This window comes from Oryx dammah, unplaced genomic scaffold (genome assembly GCF_014754425.2).
Source record: "Oryx dammah isolate SB20612 unplaced genomic scaffold, SCBI_Odam_1.1 HiC_scaffold_29, whole genome shotgun sequence".
Lineage (NCBI taxonomy): Eukaryota > Metazoa > Chordata > Mammalia > Artiodactyla > Bovidae > Oryx > Oryx dammah.
This window is the reverse complement of record NW_024070213.1, coordinates 19,869,886-19,884,319: the sequence shown is the minus strand read 5'-3', so window position 1 is coordinate 19,884,319 and position 14,434 is coordinate 19,869,886. Positions and strand designations below refer to the sequence as shown.

Sequence of the window (14,434 nt, the reverse complement as noted above, 5' to 3'; positions counted from 1 at the left end):
TTAAGGAATGTATGTATTTTTGACTGTGTTGGGTCTTTGTGCTGTGCAGGCTTTTCTCCAGTTGCAGCAAGTAGGGGCTACTCCTTAGCTGCGGTGTGTGGGCTTCTTTCTCATTGTGGTGGCTTCTCTTGTTGCAGAGCACAGGCTCTAGGTGTGTGGGCTCAGTAGCTGCAGCTCCCTGGCTGTAGGGGACAGGCTCCATAGGATCCTATAGGATCAAACCAGCGTCTCCTGCATTGGCAGCAGGTGCTTTATCACTGAGCCACGAGGGAAGCTCCCTCCCTACTCCGCTTCCCACACCCCCCATGGTGGAAGGTGGATTCTTAACCACTGGACCCCCAAGGAAGTCCCAAACTACACTTTTTAATATGCTAATAGAAATTCAGAAGTAAATGAAAAGAGAAAAAACAAGGAAAGATAACCACAAAAGCAGTAATGTTGTTTTGATTAGAGTCCTGCCTGGGAGATTTGGCACCATAGGTATGTGTAAACTGTAGGCAGGCTATCTACATATTTTCCAATCATCAAATACAATTATCAGAATTAACAGTTTCACAGCCTCACTGGACCCTTGATTCCAATGCCCTGCATTTAACAATACATGGCACTGAAGAGAGAGCTTGAAGTCTTCCAGCTCTTTATTCATTATCTGAATTACTTTGCATAAAAATGAAGTTAAGGATTTCCCTGGTGGTCCAGCGGCTAAGACTCAGCAATCCCAATGCAGGGGTTCCAGGTTTGATCCCTGGTCAGGGAACTAGATCCCACATGCCACAAATAAAGATCCTGAGTGCCACAACTAAGACCTGGAGCAGCCAAATAAATAAGTAAATAAATATTAAAAATGAGATTAAATGTTTTGTTTAGAAAAGAAATGAGAAACAGTCAAAGAAAACTAGACCACCTTAACCTACTACAGTATTCGTGCCTAGAGAATTCCATGGACAGTGGAGGGTGGCAGGCTACAGTTCATGGGGTCACAAAGAGTCAGACACAACTGAGCGACTAACACTTCCACTTTCAAGGACTGTAGGGGAGGTAGAGTTTTCCCCCATAAACCACTGACCACTGTTGTTCAGACAGGTGCTGTCAACATTTACTAGAGCCCTGGAGCTGGAGTCGTGGATGGGAGGGGAGCCTTTAAAAATAATTTGAGAGGCAATGGCATGAAAGCATAAGGCATATAGGAGTGTTTTATATCCCTAAGGATTTTACAGTCCGATTAAGAGATGAAGCAGTAGCCAACATTTTTCTTTTAACATAGTGAGATATAGTTGAAGGAGACAGAGTTTGGTCACAGATTTAGAACATTCTTCTAATAGTCAGGTGGGTTAGTATTGGACCCATAGGAAGGGTCATCCCAGGAGGTTTTGTACCTCTTGACACAGAATGGGCAGGCGGTCAGGTGATCATTGAATATTGTTTAGTCGCTAAGTCGTCTCTCACTCTTTGTGGCCCCATGGACTGTAGCCCGCCAGGCTCCTCTGTCCATGGGATTCTCCAGGCAAGAATACTGGAATGTGTTGCCATTTCTTTCTTCATGGGATCTTCCCAACCCTGGGATCGAAACTGCATCTCTTGCACTGGCAAGCAGATTCTTTACCACTGAACCACCAGGGAGTTTATATATTAGTATCGCAACCCCCTCCAGTGTTCTTGCCTGGAGAATCCCAGGGACGGGGGAGCCTGGTGGGCTGCTGTCTCTGGGGTCGCACAGGGTAGGACACAACTGAAGTGACTTAGCAGCAGCAGCATTCAGAGAGAATGGCAGAGACAAAAATGATGTAGAGAGAAATATTATTGTTACAAGTGAATATAAGAATTTTATGATCTGAGTGCTTTGGTAGGCTCTGTGTGGTAAGGTTTCCTGTAGGCTTTCATGGATATATGCGTATATATGCATATACCCGGTGTACATTCTTTAAAAATTATATACATTTATTTTGTATAGTATATATTTCTCTGGCCAAAGTGTAATCATTGTAAAGAGCTTATTGTACAAACATCTGGAAAGCAATTTGTTTATTCATTTAAAAAATATCTGTTTGTTTATTTGGCTTCACCAGGTCTTCACCAATGTCACCAAGTTGTGGCACATGGAACCTTTAGTTGTGGCAAGCAAACTTAGTTGTGGCATATGGAATCTAGCTCTCTGACCAGGGAACAAACCTGCACCCCCTGCATTGGAAGGTGGTCTAAAGTCCCTTTTGGTAGGAATTTAGAGGTGTGATTCTTTGGATACCCTCTCTAGTCCCACCGATTCATGGCATCCTAAGAAATTTACACCAACTCAGGACAGTCAAGAAAAAAAAAAAAGAAAGAAAGAAACTGGGTTCTAACATTGAGAGCCACAGAAGTGGTGCTCTATAGTCGGTGTAATTATCCAGACATGCGAAAGATCAGTAGTGGGCTTCTATTATCTTATATATGGCATGTCTGGCCAGCCTCTAGGAGGCATGTATTGTCCAACCTGTTCTAGAACTGATTTTCTCAGAGACAGAACATTCAGTGGTATCTCCCAATCATGCACAGATTCTAATTATCCTCTCAAGGCCACGGAACTATAAATGCTATTGATAGCAAATGAGACTGGTACACTGAAAATTCCAAAATATCATTGAAGGGAATGAAGCAAGAACAGAATAAATGGAAAGACATCCCATAGGAAGTAGGAAGACTTAATATTGTTAAGACGACAATCTTCCTAAGTTGATAGATACAGTCAATGTAGTCTCTGCCAAAATTCCAGATGGCCTTTTTTTTAGGGATGGTCAGGTTGATTCTAAAATTCATTTAAAAAGAAACACAAGAGATTGAAAGTATCCAGAGCAATCTTCAAAGAGAGAACAAAGCTGTAGGACTCAGTTAATAATTTGAATTTTTTTTGAGGGGAAGCCACACTGAGCAGGTTATAGGATCTTAGTTCTCTGACTAGGGATTGAATCCAGACCCTTAGTAGTGAAAATGCTGAGTCTTAACTACTGGACCATCAGGGAATCCGCACAACTTAATTACTTTAAAACATCCTACAAAGTTTCAGTGATTAAGACCATGCGATATTGGCATAAGGAGAATCTGGAGTTCAGACCCTGTAACCCCTGTTTTCTGGCCTCCAGCTTCAGGTTGAATTATGGTCTCAGATTTCCTGGTTTTCAACTTGCAGGTGGCAGATTGTAGGACTTCTTAGCCTCCATAGCCTTGTGAGCCAATTCCTATTTTGTTATGGTCTTTACAGACCAGGACCTGGGGACTGGAGTCGATGAAAAGAAGGACACGGGGGACCCAAGTCTCGAGTGAAACAAGGGTACTTTGTTTGCAGAAACGCAGGCTTATATATCTTCAATAAAATAATTACTCAGCCATTAAAAAGAATGGAATTCCATCAGTTGCAACAAAATGGATAGTCCTTTAAGTAAAAGGTAACTGAAGGGAGCCACTGAAGGGAATCCAAGTAGGTGCTCTTTCCCATGATCCAATATATATACATATATATATATGTGTGTGTATATATCTTTCTCTATATATCCTGTTGGGCTTCCATGATGGCTGACTGGTAAAGTATCTGCCTGCCAATGAAGGAGATGCAGGTTCAATCCCTGGGTGAGGATGATCCTCTGGAGAAGGAAATGGCAAACCATTCCAGTATTCTTGCCTGGGAAATTCCCATGGAAAGAGGAGCCTGGAGGGCTACAATCCATGGGGTCTCAAAGAATCAGACATAACTTAGTGACTAAATAACAACAGAATATAAGTTTATCTCCTTGCTCCAGTGTCCAGGTTCATCGGATTGCTACCTGTTATTAAGCCATGTCTTTAAATTCTGTGCTATGTGTGCCGAACTAAGTCACTCAGTTGTGTCCAACTCCTTGTGACCCCAACAACTATAGCCTGCCAGGCTTCTCTGTTCAAGGGATTCTCTAGGCAAGAATACTGGAGTGGGTTGCTATTTCCTTCTCCAGGGGATCTTCCCGATCCAGGGAATGAACCCAGGTCTCCCGCATTGCAGGCAGATGCTTTAATCTCTGAGCCACCAGGGAAGCCCACAAAGGGCTGATGAAATAAAACTGATCATGAGAACCTTGCTCTGGAAATGAAATAGAAGGTCACGTTGCGTCCAAAGGTGAATGCTCTGTATAAGTGTGACGTCTAAGTGAAAGGGTTTGAGCATGGACTTGGGTCTTTGGACATAGGTGTGCGTGGCTATGTGTTGTCACTGAGGGTTTCCACCCTGAGCAACTCTATGTGGGGACACTTACACAGGACTTTATGTTTTGTGCTCAAGTATGTGTCAGTGGGTGTGTAGTTTGGTTTCTGGGCAGAGCTCACAAGCTGGAGCTGGCTGTCACTTGCCCCTTTCTTTCTCCTGTGCGTGGTAAGAGAGGTACTCACAGGACTGACTTCCTAGAGTCAAACTCGTTTAACTGGCTGCTCCCTGAATAAAAATAATTACCTCTGATAATGCACCGAAAAGGAAGTAAGTGGAAAGGAAAATAAGAATCAGAATGACATTTTCAAATTATGTTTGATTGTCCTGGCTGAGCTAATGTTTTATTTTTAGGACCTTGTTCTCTCCATCCTTTTTCAAGGCTTGCTGTTTCTTACAGAGTGTTTTCCCTTTCATGTGGTCTTGTGGAATTGTGGGAACTCTTACCTTGCCTTTTTGCCTCACAAACTAGATCAGAGGGACTTTGCTATCTTACAATTCATTAACTTCATAGATCCCTCGTTATGTGCAAACCCACAGATAAGACAATCAAACTTTCCTTTTCTCTCTGGGATGTTCCTCCTGGCTACTCCTCTGTTGACTTAGGCTTCTGTCAACCAGTCACACACCTGTCTGCCTTCTGAGTTGTAAGGAAATTGTTTAATTTTCATTCCCTCAGGAAAACTCATGGAGCTCCAGGAAGAGTGAAAAGAAGATTCAACTGGCTGGGAGGTTTCTTTGCATATGTGTTTCCAGAACTGAGACACTCTGCCTCAATAAGGTATTAGTGGTTATTAGTATCAATAATAAGGTTTCTTAGATGGCACTAGAGGTAAAGAACCCACCTGCTAATGCAGGAGATGTAAGAGAAGTTGGTTCGATCCCTGGGTCGGGAAGATCCCCTGGAGGAGGGCATGGCAACCCACTCCAGTTTTCTTGCCTGGAGAATCTTCTTGAACAGAGGATCCTGGCAGGCTACAATCCATGGGGTCACAAAGAGTTGGAAATGACTAAATGACTAAACACAGCATATGCTGATTGTGTAGAGTATAACCATATAAAGAATCTCTGGCCAGGTTAACAAGAAACTGGTAACTATAGTCTACTTGAAGAGGAATTGGGAACTGGGTAGATGGAGAAAGACGGGGTAGAAAAGAGATTTTCATGGTATACCATTTTGTAGTTTTATTTTTGAATCATGAATATATTTCCTTTTTGTTTAAAAAAAAGAGAGAAGAGAGCTTAGCACTGACACTTTCTTTAACCCATACCCTGGTAAGAATGAGTGTCTGTGTCTATATTTATATGAAGAACAGAGGAAGCTTCGAGAGCTGCAAAGCTAAATAGTTTTATTCATAGCTGCTATCTGCTCATTAGTAGTGAGAATGCAGTGGAGGGTTATGTCAGAGAAGGAAAGCAAGTGTATAACTCATCTCTTGAAATCCACCAACTATTTGTTCATGGTCTGAATTAGGTTTGTGTAAAAATGAAATAAAGTGTTTTGTTTAAAAAATTAGGAGATACACAGAAAAAGAAAATTAGACCTGCTTAAGGACTGCTAGGGAGATAAATCTTTCCCACATCTGTTCCCATGAACCACAATTTTACATCATTTGTGAACTTGATCATCAGAGCGGGAGACTCGGGCAGGAGGGGAGCCTTTAAAATAATTTGAGAAACAACGGCATGAAGGGATCAGACCAGATCAAGGCTGGATTAGCTGTATAAAATGCAAATGGCAGGAAGAAACAATTTCTTCCCGTTTGAATATCAGATAGATAGATAGAGATGAATTGGTGGCTCAGAGAGTTCCAGGTGGCCCGATACTTAATAACCAGTGATCTGGAGAGGTGTTTTAAAGTTCTGTGTGTGCTCCATTTTATTTTTGTCAAAACAACTCAATCCTTGGGAATCATTCTCAGTGGTGCCCTGTGCATCCTCAAGGGGTCAAGCGCTGGAGTGGACCACTGCGTTGTGATGGGAAATGAGAGGGGCGTGATGCGGATGCTGTTGGAATGCAGTCTCAGTGACAAGTTGTGTAGTAAGTACAAGTGATACCGAGATCCGCCCTCTGATTTTTGATGGAGATTAACATCTGAAGAGGGCTTCAGAACAAAGCTTCCCAGGTGGCTCTAGAGGTAAACAACCCACCTGCCAAGGCAAGAGACCTGAGAGACACAGGTTTGATCCCTGAGTTGGGAAGATTCCCTTGAGAAGGGCATGACAAATCCACTCCAGCATTCTTGCCTGGAGAATCCCATGGACAGAGGAGCCTGGTGGGCTACAGTCCATAGGGTCGCACAGAGTCAGACACAGCTAAAGTGACTTAGCCCGCATGCACAAGATCTGAAGAGATTCTGGAAGAAAGATCATTTGATTTCTAATAAAATGAAGAGAGTAGTGAGAAAGCAATTGGCGCTAGGGAGCATTTTCTTTGAAGGAGGGGGCAGGGTGGGGTAGAGTGGCAATTGGAGATAAAGATGTACTGCATTTTCATCTCAGCAGGAAAAATGAGAGAGGAGGCACAGGGTATACTTGCTGGGCTGAGAAACAGGGGCATAGGGATTCAGATCAGGAAGCTGATCTTAATTACGGTAGAGGGATCAAAAGGAAGAGATAATCATGTCACATATGGTGAGCTGAAGACTCAGGGGAGGGGGAGTCCAGTTAGGGGGCTTCTTCAATCTCTTCTTGCTTGATCTCCTACCTAGTTATCCGGGAACAGCAGTATGAAATCATCATCATCCCAACCCTCCTAGTTGGTACCTTCTTCATCCTCCTTGGCGTCATCCTGTGGCTTTTTATCAGAGGACAGAGAGCCCAGCAGTCTCCAGGACCTCGAGGTAAGATTCAAACAGGTTGGGCAGTGACTTGGGAAAGATGGAGATGGTAGGAAAGAAGACCCAAGCTTCAGTGAGCTCAAATCTCAAGGACTCTGATGAGATAGAGGGTATGGGTCCCCCTCCTGTAGAGTTGAGAGCAACAGGCGAGCCTTTCTTAGGAATGTCATGAGTTGAAATTCAATATATGAATTTCTTATATTCATATAACAAGAAATTTCCAAATTTCTGGGGAGGCAGCCTGGGGATAAAGCCAAAGACTTTGTAATGAGCTTTGAAGGATGACATTTTACTCTATAATACATTTCACCTCTATTTTGTGCTTCTGGAATTTCTGATGTAAAGGAGTAGCCTTAATAATAGTTTTTTTTTCCTTGATGATTTTAAAAAATTTATTTATTTACGGTTGTTCTGGTCTTCACTGCTGCTCCTGGCTTTCTCTAGTTTTGGCCAGCAAGGATTACCCTTCATCGTGGTGCATGGACTTACTCTGGTGGCTTCTCTTGTTGTGGAACATGGGCTGTAGGGCACTCAGGCTCAGAAGTTGTGGTGCACGGGCTTAGTTGCCCTGTGACATGTGGAATCTTCCTGGGTCAGGGATTGAACCCATATCCCCTCCATTGGTAGGCAAATTCTTAAACACTGGACCAGCAGGGAAGTCCCATAATAGTCTTTGAAGCATGAGGTAGAAGATGATAACATGCTATTCTGGAATATCACTGAGCATATGATGAAAGAGAGTCAGCTTGAATGGAAAACTCAGAAAAAAGAAGGGAAAAAAATCCTGACAGCAATATGAATCTCTAGAGTGGTGGATCCCTTCTCCTTCTCTAAATTGTATCCTAATTTTCTTATTTGTTGTTGTTGTTGTTGAGTCACTTAAGTTGTGTCCAACTTTTTGTGACCCCATGGACTGCAGCACACCAGGCTTCCCTGTCCTCTACTATCTCCCCAAGTCTGCTCAAGTTTATGTCCATTAAGTTGGTGATGCTATCTAACCATCTCATCCTCTGTCACCCCCTTCTCCTTTTGCATTTAATCTTTCCCAGCATCAGGGTCTTTTCCAATGAGTCGGCTGTTCGTATCAAGTGGCCAAAGAATTGGAGCTTCAGCTTCAGCAACAGTCCTTCCAATGAATATTCAGGATTGATTTCCTTTAGGATTAATTGATTTGATCTCCTTGCAGTCCAAGGGACTCTCAAGAGTCTTCTCCAGCACCACAGTTAAAATATATAGCATATGTAAAACAGAAGTCCTGAAATTCCCTCACAATTTCCTCTTCATAGTCTTCCCTGTCATAATAAATGGCAAGCCCAGCTCGCTATGTGTTCAATGTAAAATGAAGTCTAAATGAAATCTGAACATGTCCTTGCCTCCTCTTTCTCTCACATTCTGTATCCAATCTATTAGCAAATCCTGTGTAACTGAACTTTCAAAATAGACTCAAGTCACCCTCACCTCTCATAAAAAATTGTAATATACCGTTATCTAGTTTCCCTGCTTCTGCCTGTATCCTTTCACGGTCTGTTCTTCTCAGAGCAGTGGAATGATTCTTTTAAGGCCTAAGTGAGCCCTGTTAATTCTCTGCATGAAACCTCCAGTAGCTTCTCATCTTAAAATGAAAAATAGATTAAATTCTTTCAGTGGCCTAACATGATCAGAGTCTTCTCTAGCCTCATCTCCTATAACCCTCTTATCATCTCACTTGGTTCCAGGCTCACCGATTTCAATGTTGTTGTTGTTTAGTCACTAACTCGTGTCCCACTCTTTGCAACTCCATGGACTTTATGTAGCCTATCTGTCCATGGGATTTTCCAGGCAAGAATACTGGAGTGGGTTGCCATTTCCTTCTCCAGGGGATCTTCCCCACCCAGGAATCTAACCCAGGTCTCCTGCATTGCAGGCAGATTCTTTACCGACTGAGCTACAAGGGAAGCCCATAACCACTGGACTGCTAGGGAAATCTAAGACTTTCTTGACTGAGACTCTGGGAAATGTGGAATAATTTGATTTTGGGGACAACTTGAGGGAAGAAGAATAACTTTAGCTTAGAGTTGAGTACTTATCCGTACCTCTGTTTCACCCTTGAAAGTCACTTCATTGATTTAAATGATAGTTCCCCTCACCGTTATCACCACCTTTAGGTGTCCGTGGTTTGAAGACGTATTCAGTAGCTTTTTGAATTGTCTCTAGACTCTACTCATACTGAACTGGAATTCTGAGAAAGACTGAACAGACATGTCTTTACCAGTGTTCAGAGGTCCATCTTGAGTTGCCTTAGAAGTAATGGGATTATGGCATATATTCTACAAGGTTTGTGTTGATGCTGGTTCATTGAGAAGCACCTGAAGGTACCTCACATTGACCCAAGAGAGACCATTTCTGAAGGGACTTCTTGCTGGTTTGTTTGAGGTTCTGATTTCCTGGAGTCCCTGGGGCCAGGACAAAGCTGGTTGGTGTCACCTCTTTGTTTTAGGTGCTGCCCATGTGCCCCCATCTGGGAACCTAAGCCAGGAAGCAGCAGGACCTGGGGGAACTGTGTTTGTACCACTTGAGGAGACCTCGGTGGAAAGCCTTCTGCGAACTTCTGCACAAGTCCTGGCTAAGCTGCAGCTGCCCCGGGAGCAATTCTCTGAAGTTCTGGAGCAAATCCACAGTGGTAGCTATGGGGCCATCTATCGCACCATGATACACACTGGGAACCCTGCGAAGCCCAAGAGTGTGGTCCTCAAGACTTTAAAAGGTAAAAGGAGGAGTATTGCACTTCTTTTCCTCCTTTAACATTTTTACTATGAACGCTCAGCAGGGAATGCTAAACAGGATTTTGAGACGTTAGGATGTTAATCAGCAGATAGTTGTGAGCACAGCTGGCCCACCATAAGAAGGGAATAGAAAGTAAAAACTCAAGAACTGAAAAGTTCTTCTTTGGGTTTTTCCCTAGCTCAACCTTGCCTATCAAGGCTGTTAAAACTAACTTTTTGCCTATTGAATATTTCTTGGATGAGGATTTTGAGGTTGTTTCTTCATTTTTCTTGACTATTTGATTTCTTTTCCAGATACTTCATTTTCTTTTGGACTGATATGATGTGGACCAGTAATGATGGGTACATAAAACAGAACAAAGATAGGATTAGCCAGAATCATAATCAAAAGGTCTAGAAGTGATAATATTTTAATGTGTGATACCACTTTTTATCATTGCTATTTTTATCGAATGTAATTAAAAGCAGAAGGAACAATAAACAATTTCTCCAGCAAACAAAAAAACAATTTCTCCAGAAAACAAGCAAACAAAACAGAAGCAGAGTGCTTTAAGAAAGCAGTGGAATACAGATCTTTTCTTGGGTTAGGATATTGAGGTTTGGGAGAAGATTGTCACCTCAGCTTAATCTGTATAATAGTCACACATATTTGTAACCTGCACACCATCCTGGATTCCTTATTCTTCAAATATGTAAAGCTCTGTCAGTAAGTCATTCTTTACACATCAAATGAGAATTATGAAGTTTGAACCTATATACATATCAACCATTAGTTTTCTATTCATTCAACAAAATATTAATATCTAGGTTATAGTCATAAACTAGATAGACTGGAATGGGTGAATATAATGCAGATGACCATTATATCTACTACTGTGGGCAGGAATCCCTTAGAAGAAATGGAGTAGCCATCATGGTCAACAAAAGAGTCTGAAATGCAGTACCTGGTGTAATCTCAAAAATGACAGAATGATCTCTGTTCATTTCCTAGGCAAACCATTCAATATTATGGTAATCCAAGCCTATGCCCCAAACAGTAACACTGAAGAAGCTGAAGTTGAATGGTTCTATGAAGACCTACCATACCTTTTAGAACTAACACCCAAAAAAGATGTCCCTTTCATCATAGGGGAGTGGAATGCAAAAGTAGGAAGTCAAGAGACACCTGGAGTAACAGGGAAGTTTGGCCTTGGAGTACAAAATGAAACAGGGCAAAGGCTAATAGAGTTTTCCCAAGAGAATGCACTCGTCATAGAAAACAGCCTCTTCCAACAACACAAGAGAAGACTCTACACATGGACATCACCAGATGGTCAACACCGAAATCAGATTGATTATATTCTTTGTAGCCAAAGATGGAGAAACTCTATACAGTCAGCAAAAACAAGACTAGGAGCTGACTGTGGCTCAGATCATGAACTCCTTATTGCCAAATTCAGACTTAAATTGAAGAAAGTGGGGAAAACCACTAGACCATTCAGGTATGACCTAAATCAAACCCCTTATGATTATACAGTGGAAGTGAGAAATAGATTGAAGGAACTAGATCTGATAGACACAGTGCCTGATGAACTATGGACTGAGGTTCATGACATTGTACAGGAGACAGGGATCAAGACCATCCCCATGGAAAAGAAATGTGAAAAAGTAAAATGGCTGTCAGAGTAAGCCTTAAAAATAGCTGTGAAAAGAAGAGAAGTGAAAAGCAAAGGAGAAAAGAAAAGATATAAGCATCTGAATGCCGAGTTCCAAAGAATAGCAAGGAGAGATAAGAAAGCCTTCTTCAGGGATCAGTGCAAAGAAATAGAGGAAAACAACAGAATGGGGAAGACTAGAGTTCTCTTCAAGAAAATTAGAGATACCAAGGGAACATTTCATGCAAAGATGGGCTCGATAAAGGACAGAAATGGTATGGACCTAACAGAAGCAGAAGATACTAAATAGAGGTGGCAAGAATACACAGAACTGTACAAAAAAGAGCTTCATAACCAAGATAATCATGATGGTGTGATCACTCACCTAAAGCCAGACTTCCTGGAATGTGAAGTCAAGTGGGCCTTAGAAAGCATCAGTACGAACAAAGCTAGAAGAGGTGATGGAATCCCAGTTGAGCTATTTCAAATCCTGAAAGATGATGCTGTGAAAGTGCTGCACTCAATATGCCAGCAAATTTGGAAAACTCAGCAGTGGCCACAGGACTGGAAAAGGTCAGTTTTCATTCCAATCCCAAAGAAAGGCAATGCCAAAGAATGCTCAAACTACCGCACAATTGCACTCATCTCACATGCTAGTAAAGTAATGCTCAAAATTCTCCAAGCCAGGTTTCAGCAGTACGTGAACTGTGAACTTCCAGATGTTCAAGCTGATTTTAGAAAAGTCAGAGGAACCAGGGATCAAATTGCCAACATTCGCTGGATCATGGGAAAAGCAAGAGAGTTCCAGAAAAACATCTATTTCTGCTTTATTGACTATGCCAAAGCCTTTGACTGTGTGGATCACAATAAACTGTGGAAAATTCTGAAAGAGATGGGAATACCAGACCACCTATCCTGCCTCCTGAGAAACCTATATGCAGGTCAGGAAGCAACAGTTAGAACTGGACATGGAACAACAGACTGGTTCCAAATAGGAAAAGGAGTATGTCAAGGCTGTATATTGTCACCCTGCTTATTTAACTTCTATGAAGAGTATATCATGAGAAACGCTGGGCTGGAAGAAGCACAAGCTGGAATCAAGATTGCCGGGAGAAATATCAATAACCTCAGATATGCAGATGACACCACCCTTATGGCAGAAAGTGAAGAGGAACTAAAAAGCCTCTTGAAAGTGAAAGAGGAGAGTGAAAAAGTTGGCTTAAAGCTCAACATTCAGAAAATTAAGATCATGGCATTTGGTCCCATCACTTCATGGCAAATAGATGGGGAAACAGTGGAAATAGTGTCAAACTTTATTTTTCTGGGCTCCAAAATCACTGCAGATGGTGATTGCAGCCATGAAATTAAAAGACGCTTACTCCTTGGAAGGAAAGTTATGACCAACCTAGATAGCATATTCAAAAGCAAAGACGTTACTTTGCCAACAAAGGTCTGTCTAGTCAAGGCTATGGTTTTTCCTGTGGTCATGTATGGATGTGAGAGTTGGACTGTGAAGAAAGCTGAGCGCCGAAGAATTGATGGTTTTGAACTTGGTGTTGGAGAAGACTCTTGAGAGTCCCTTGGACTGCAAGGAGATCCAACCAGTCCTTCCTAAAGGAGATCAGTCCTGGGTGTTCATTGGAAGGACTGATGCTGAAGCTGAAACTCCAGTACTTTGGCTACCTCATGCGAAGAGTTGACTCATTGGAAAAGACCCTAATGCTGGGAGGGTTTGGGGGCAGGACGAGAAGGGGATGACAGAGGATGAGATGGCTGGATGGCATCACCAACTCGATGGATATGAGTTTGAGTGAACTCCAGGAGTTGGTGATGGACAGGGAGGCCTGGCATGCTGTGATTCATGGGGTCGCAGAGTCGGACATGACTGAGCAACTTAGCTGATGTTATAGTCAGGGGCTTCCATGTAGCTCAGCAGTAAAGAATCCATCTGCAATGCAGGAGAAACAGGTTCCATCCTTAGGTCAGGAAGATCCCCTGGAGAACGAAATGGCAACCCATTCCAGTATTCTTGCCTACAGGATCCCATAGACAGAGGAGGTTGGTGGACTACAGTCTATGAGGTCCCAAAAGAATCAGACATAACTTAGTGACTAAACAACAAGAAAATAGTATAGTATGTGTGATAATAGTTTAATGTAAGCAGAACAGTTGTCTATTAGGCAGAGGAAAGCCTAACTAGTTCTGAAGAACTGTGGTTCTATGTTACCTTTGATAAAAGAACAGTGACATCGAAGGTCATCTAATTGATCCCCTTTCTGTTTACTCTTGGTCTGCGCTCATTCACCTTTGAGGCCTTGAAATTTACCGTCTCTGAGGTTGCTTCCTGCCTCATACTTCCCACTTTATTGGCACTCTGACTGCTCATTCCCCATGGTTCTTCTGTCCTCCACAGAACCAACTGGGCTTCAAGAGGTGCAGGATTTCTTAGGACGAATCCAATTCTATCAATACTTGGGGAAGCACAAAAACCTGGTACACCTGGAAGGCTGTTGCACAGACAGGCTGCCGGTCTACATGGTAATGGAGGATGCGGCCCAGGGAGACCTGCTCAGCTTTCTCTGGACCTGTCGCCGGGTGAGTGGGGGGGCAGAGGTGTTAGCAAGAAAGGTTTGACCTGGTTAATTAGCTGTGCACATACCAATTAGCCTGACTAGGAAGAAAGGCTTGACCTGGTCAATTAGCTGTCCACATACCAATTAGCCTGACAAATTCTGTTCTTCCTTCATTCTGCTGTTCACCTACATTCTTTATTGTCTTCCTGGTCCAGTAAATCATGGCACTTTTTTGCATACCTGGGAATCTCTCATGCCATCTCTCCTTGAATCTTTTAGCTTTTGTACATTTTTAGTTTTTAAATTTTTATTTATTTATTTTTGGCCGAGCCATGTGGTTAGTGGAAGCTAACTTCCCCGACAAGGGATCAAACCCAGCCCCTTTGCAGTAAAAGTGTGGGTTCCTAACCACTGGACTGCC

The 14,434-nt window shown here is 42.5% G+C and overlaps 1 protein-coding gene across 2 annotated transcripts in view; it reads left to right on the top strand.

The window, feature by feature from the left end:
• The window catches only part of STYK1 (serine/threonine/tyrosine kinase 1), a 52,537-nt gene that overhangs the window by 26,326 nt on the left and 11,777 nt on the right, over positions 1 to 14,434 (top strand). Inside the window, exons 2-6 of one of the 2 annotated variants that reach the window (XM_040235184.1) lie at positions 4,884 to 4,985; positions 6,127 to 6,245; positions 6,916 to 7,047; positions 9,521 to 9,787; positions 13,854 to 14,035. In XM_040235184.1, the coding sequence (XP_040091118.1) occupies positions 6,182 to 6,245; positions 6,916 to 7,047; positions 9,521 to 9,787; positions 13,854 to 14,035 (645 nt within the window). In that variant the 5' untranslated portion in view covers positions 4,884 to 4,985; positions 6,127 to 6,181. The remainder of the gene's footprint in view (positions 1 to 4,883; positions 4,986 to 6,126; positions 6,246 to 6,915; positions 7,048 to 9,520; positions 9,788 to 13,853; positions 14,036 to 14,434) is intronic. The other variant, XM_040235183.1, reaches the window with a different exon arrangement.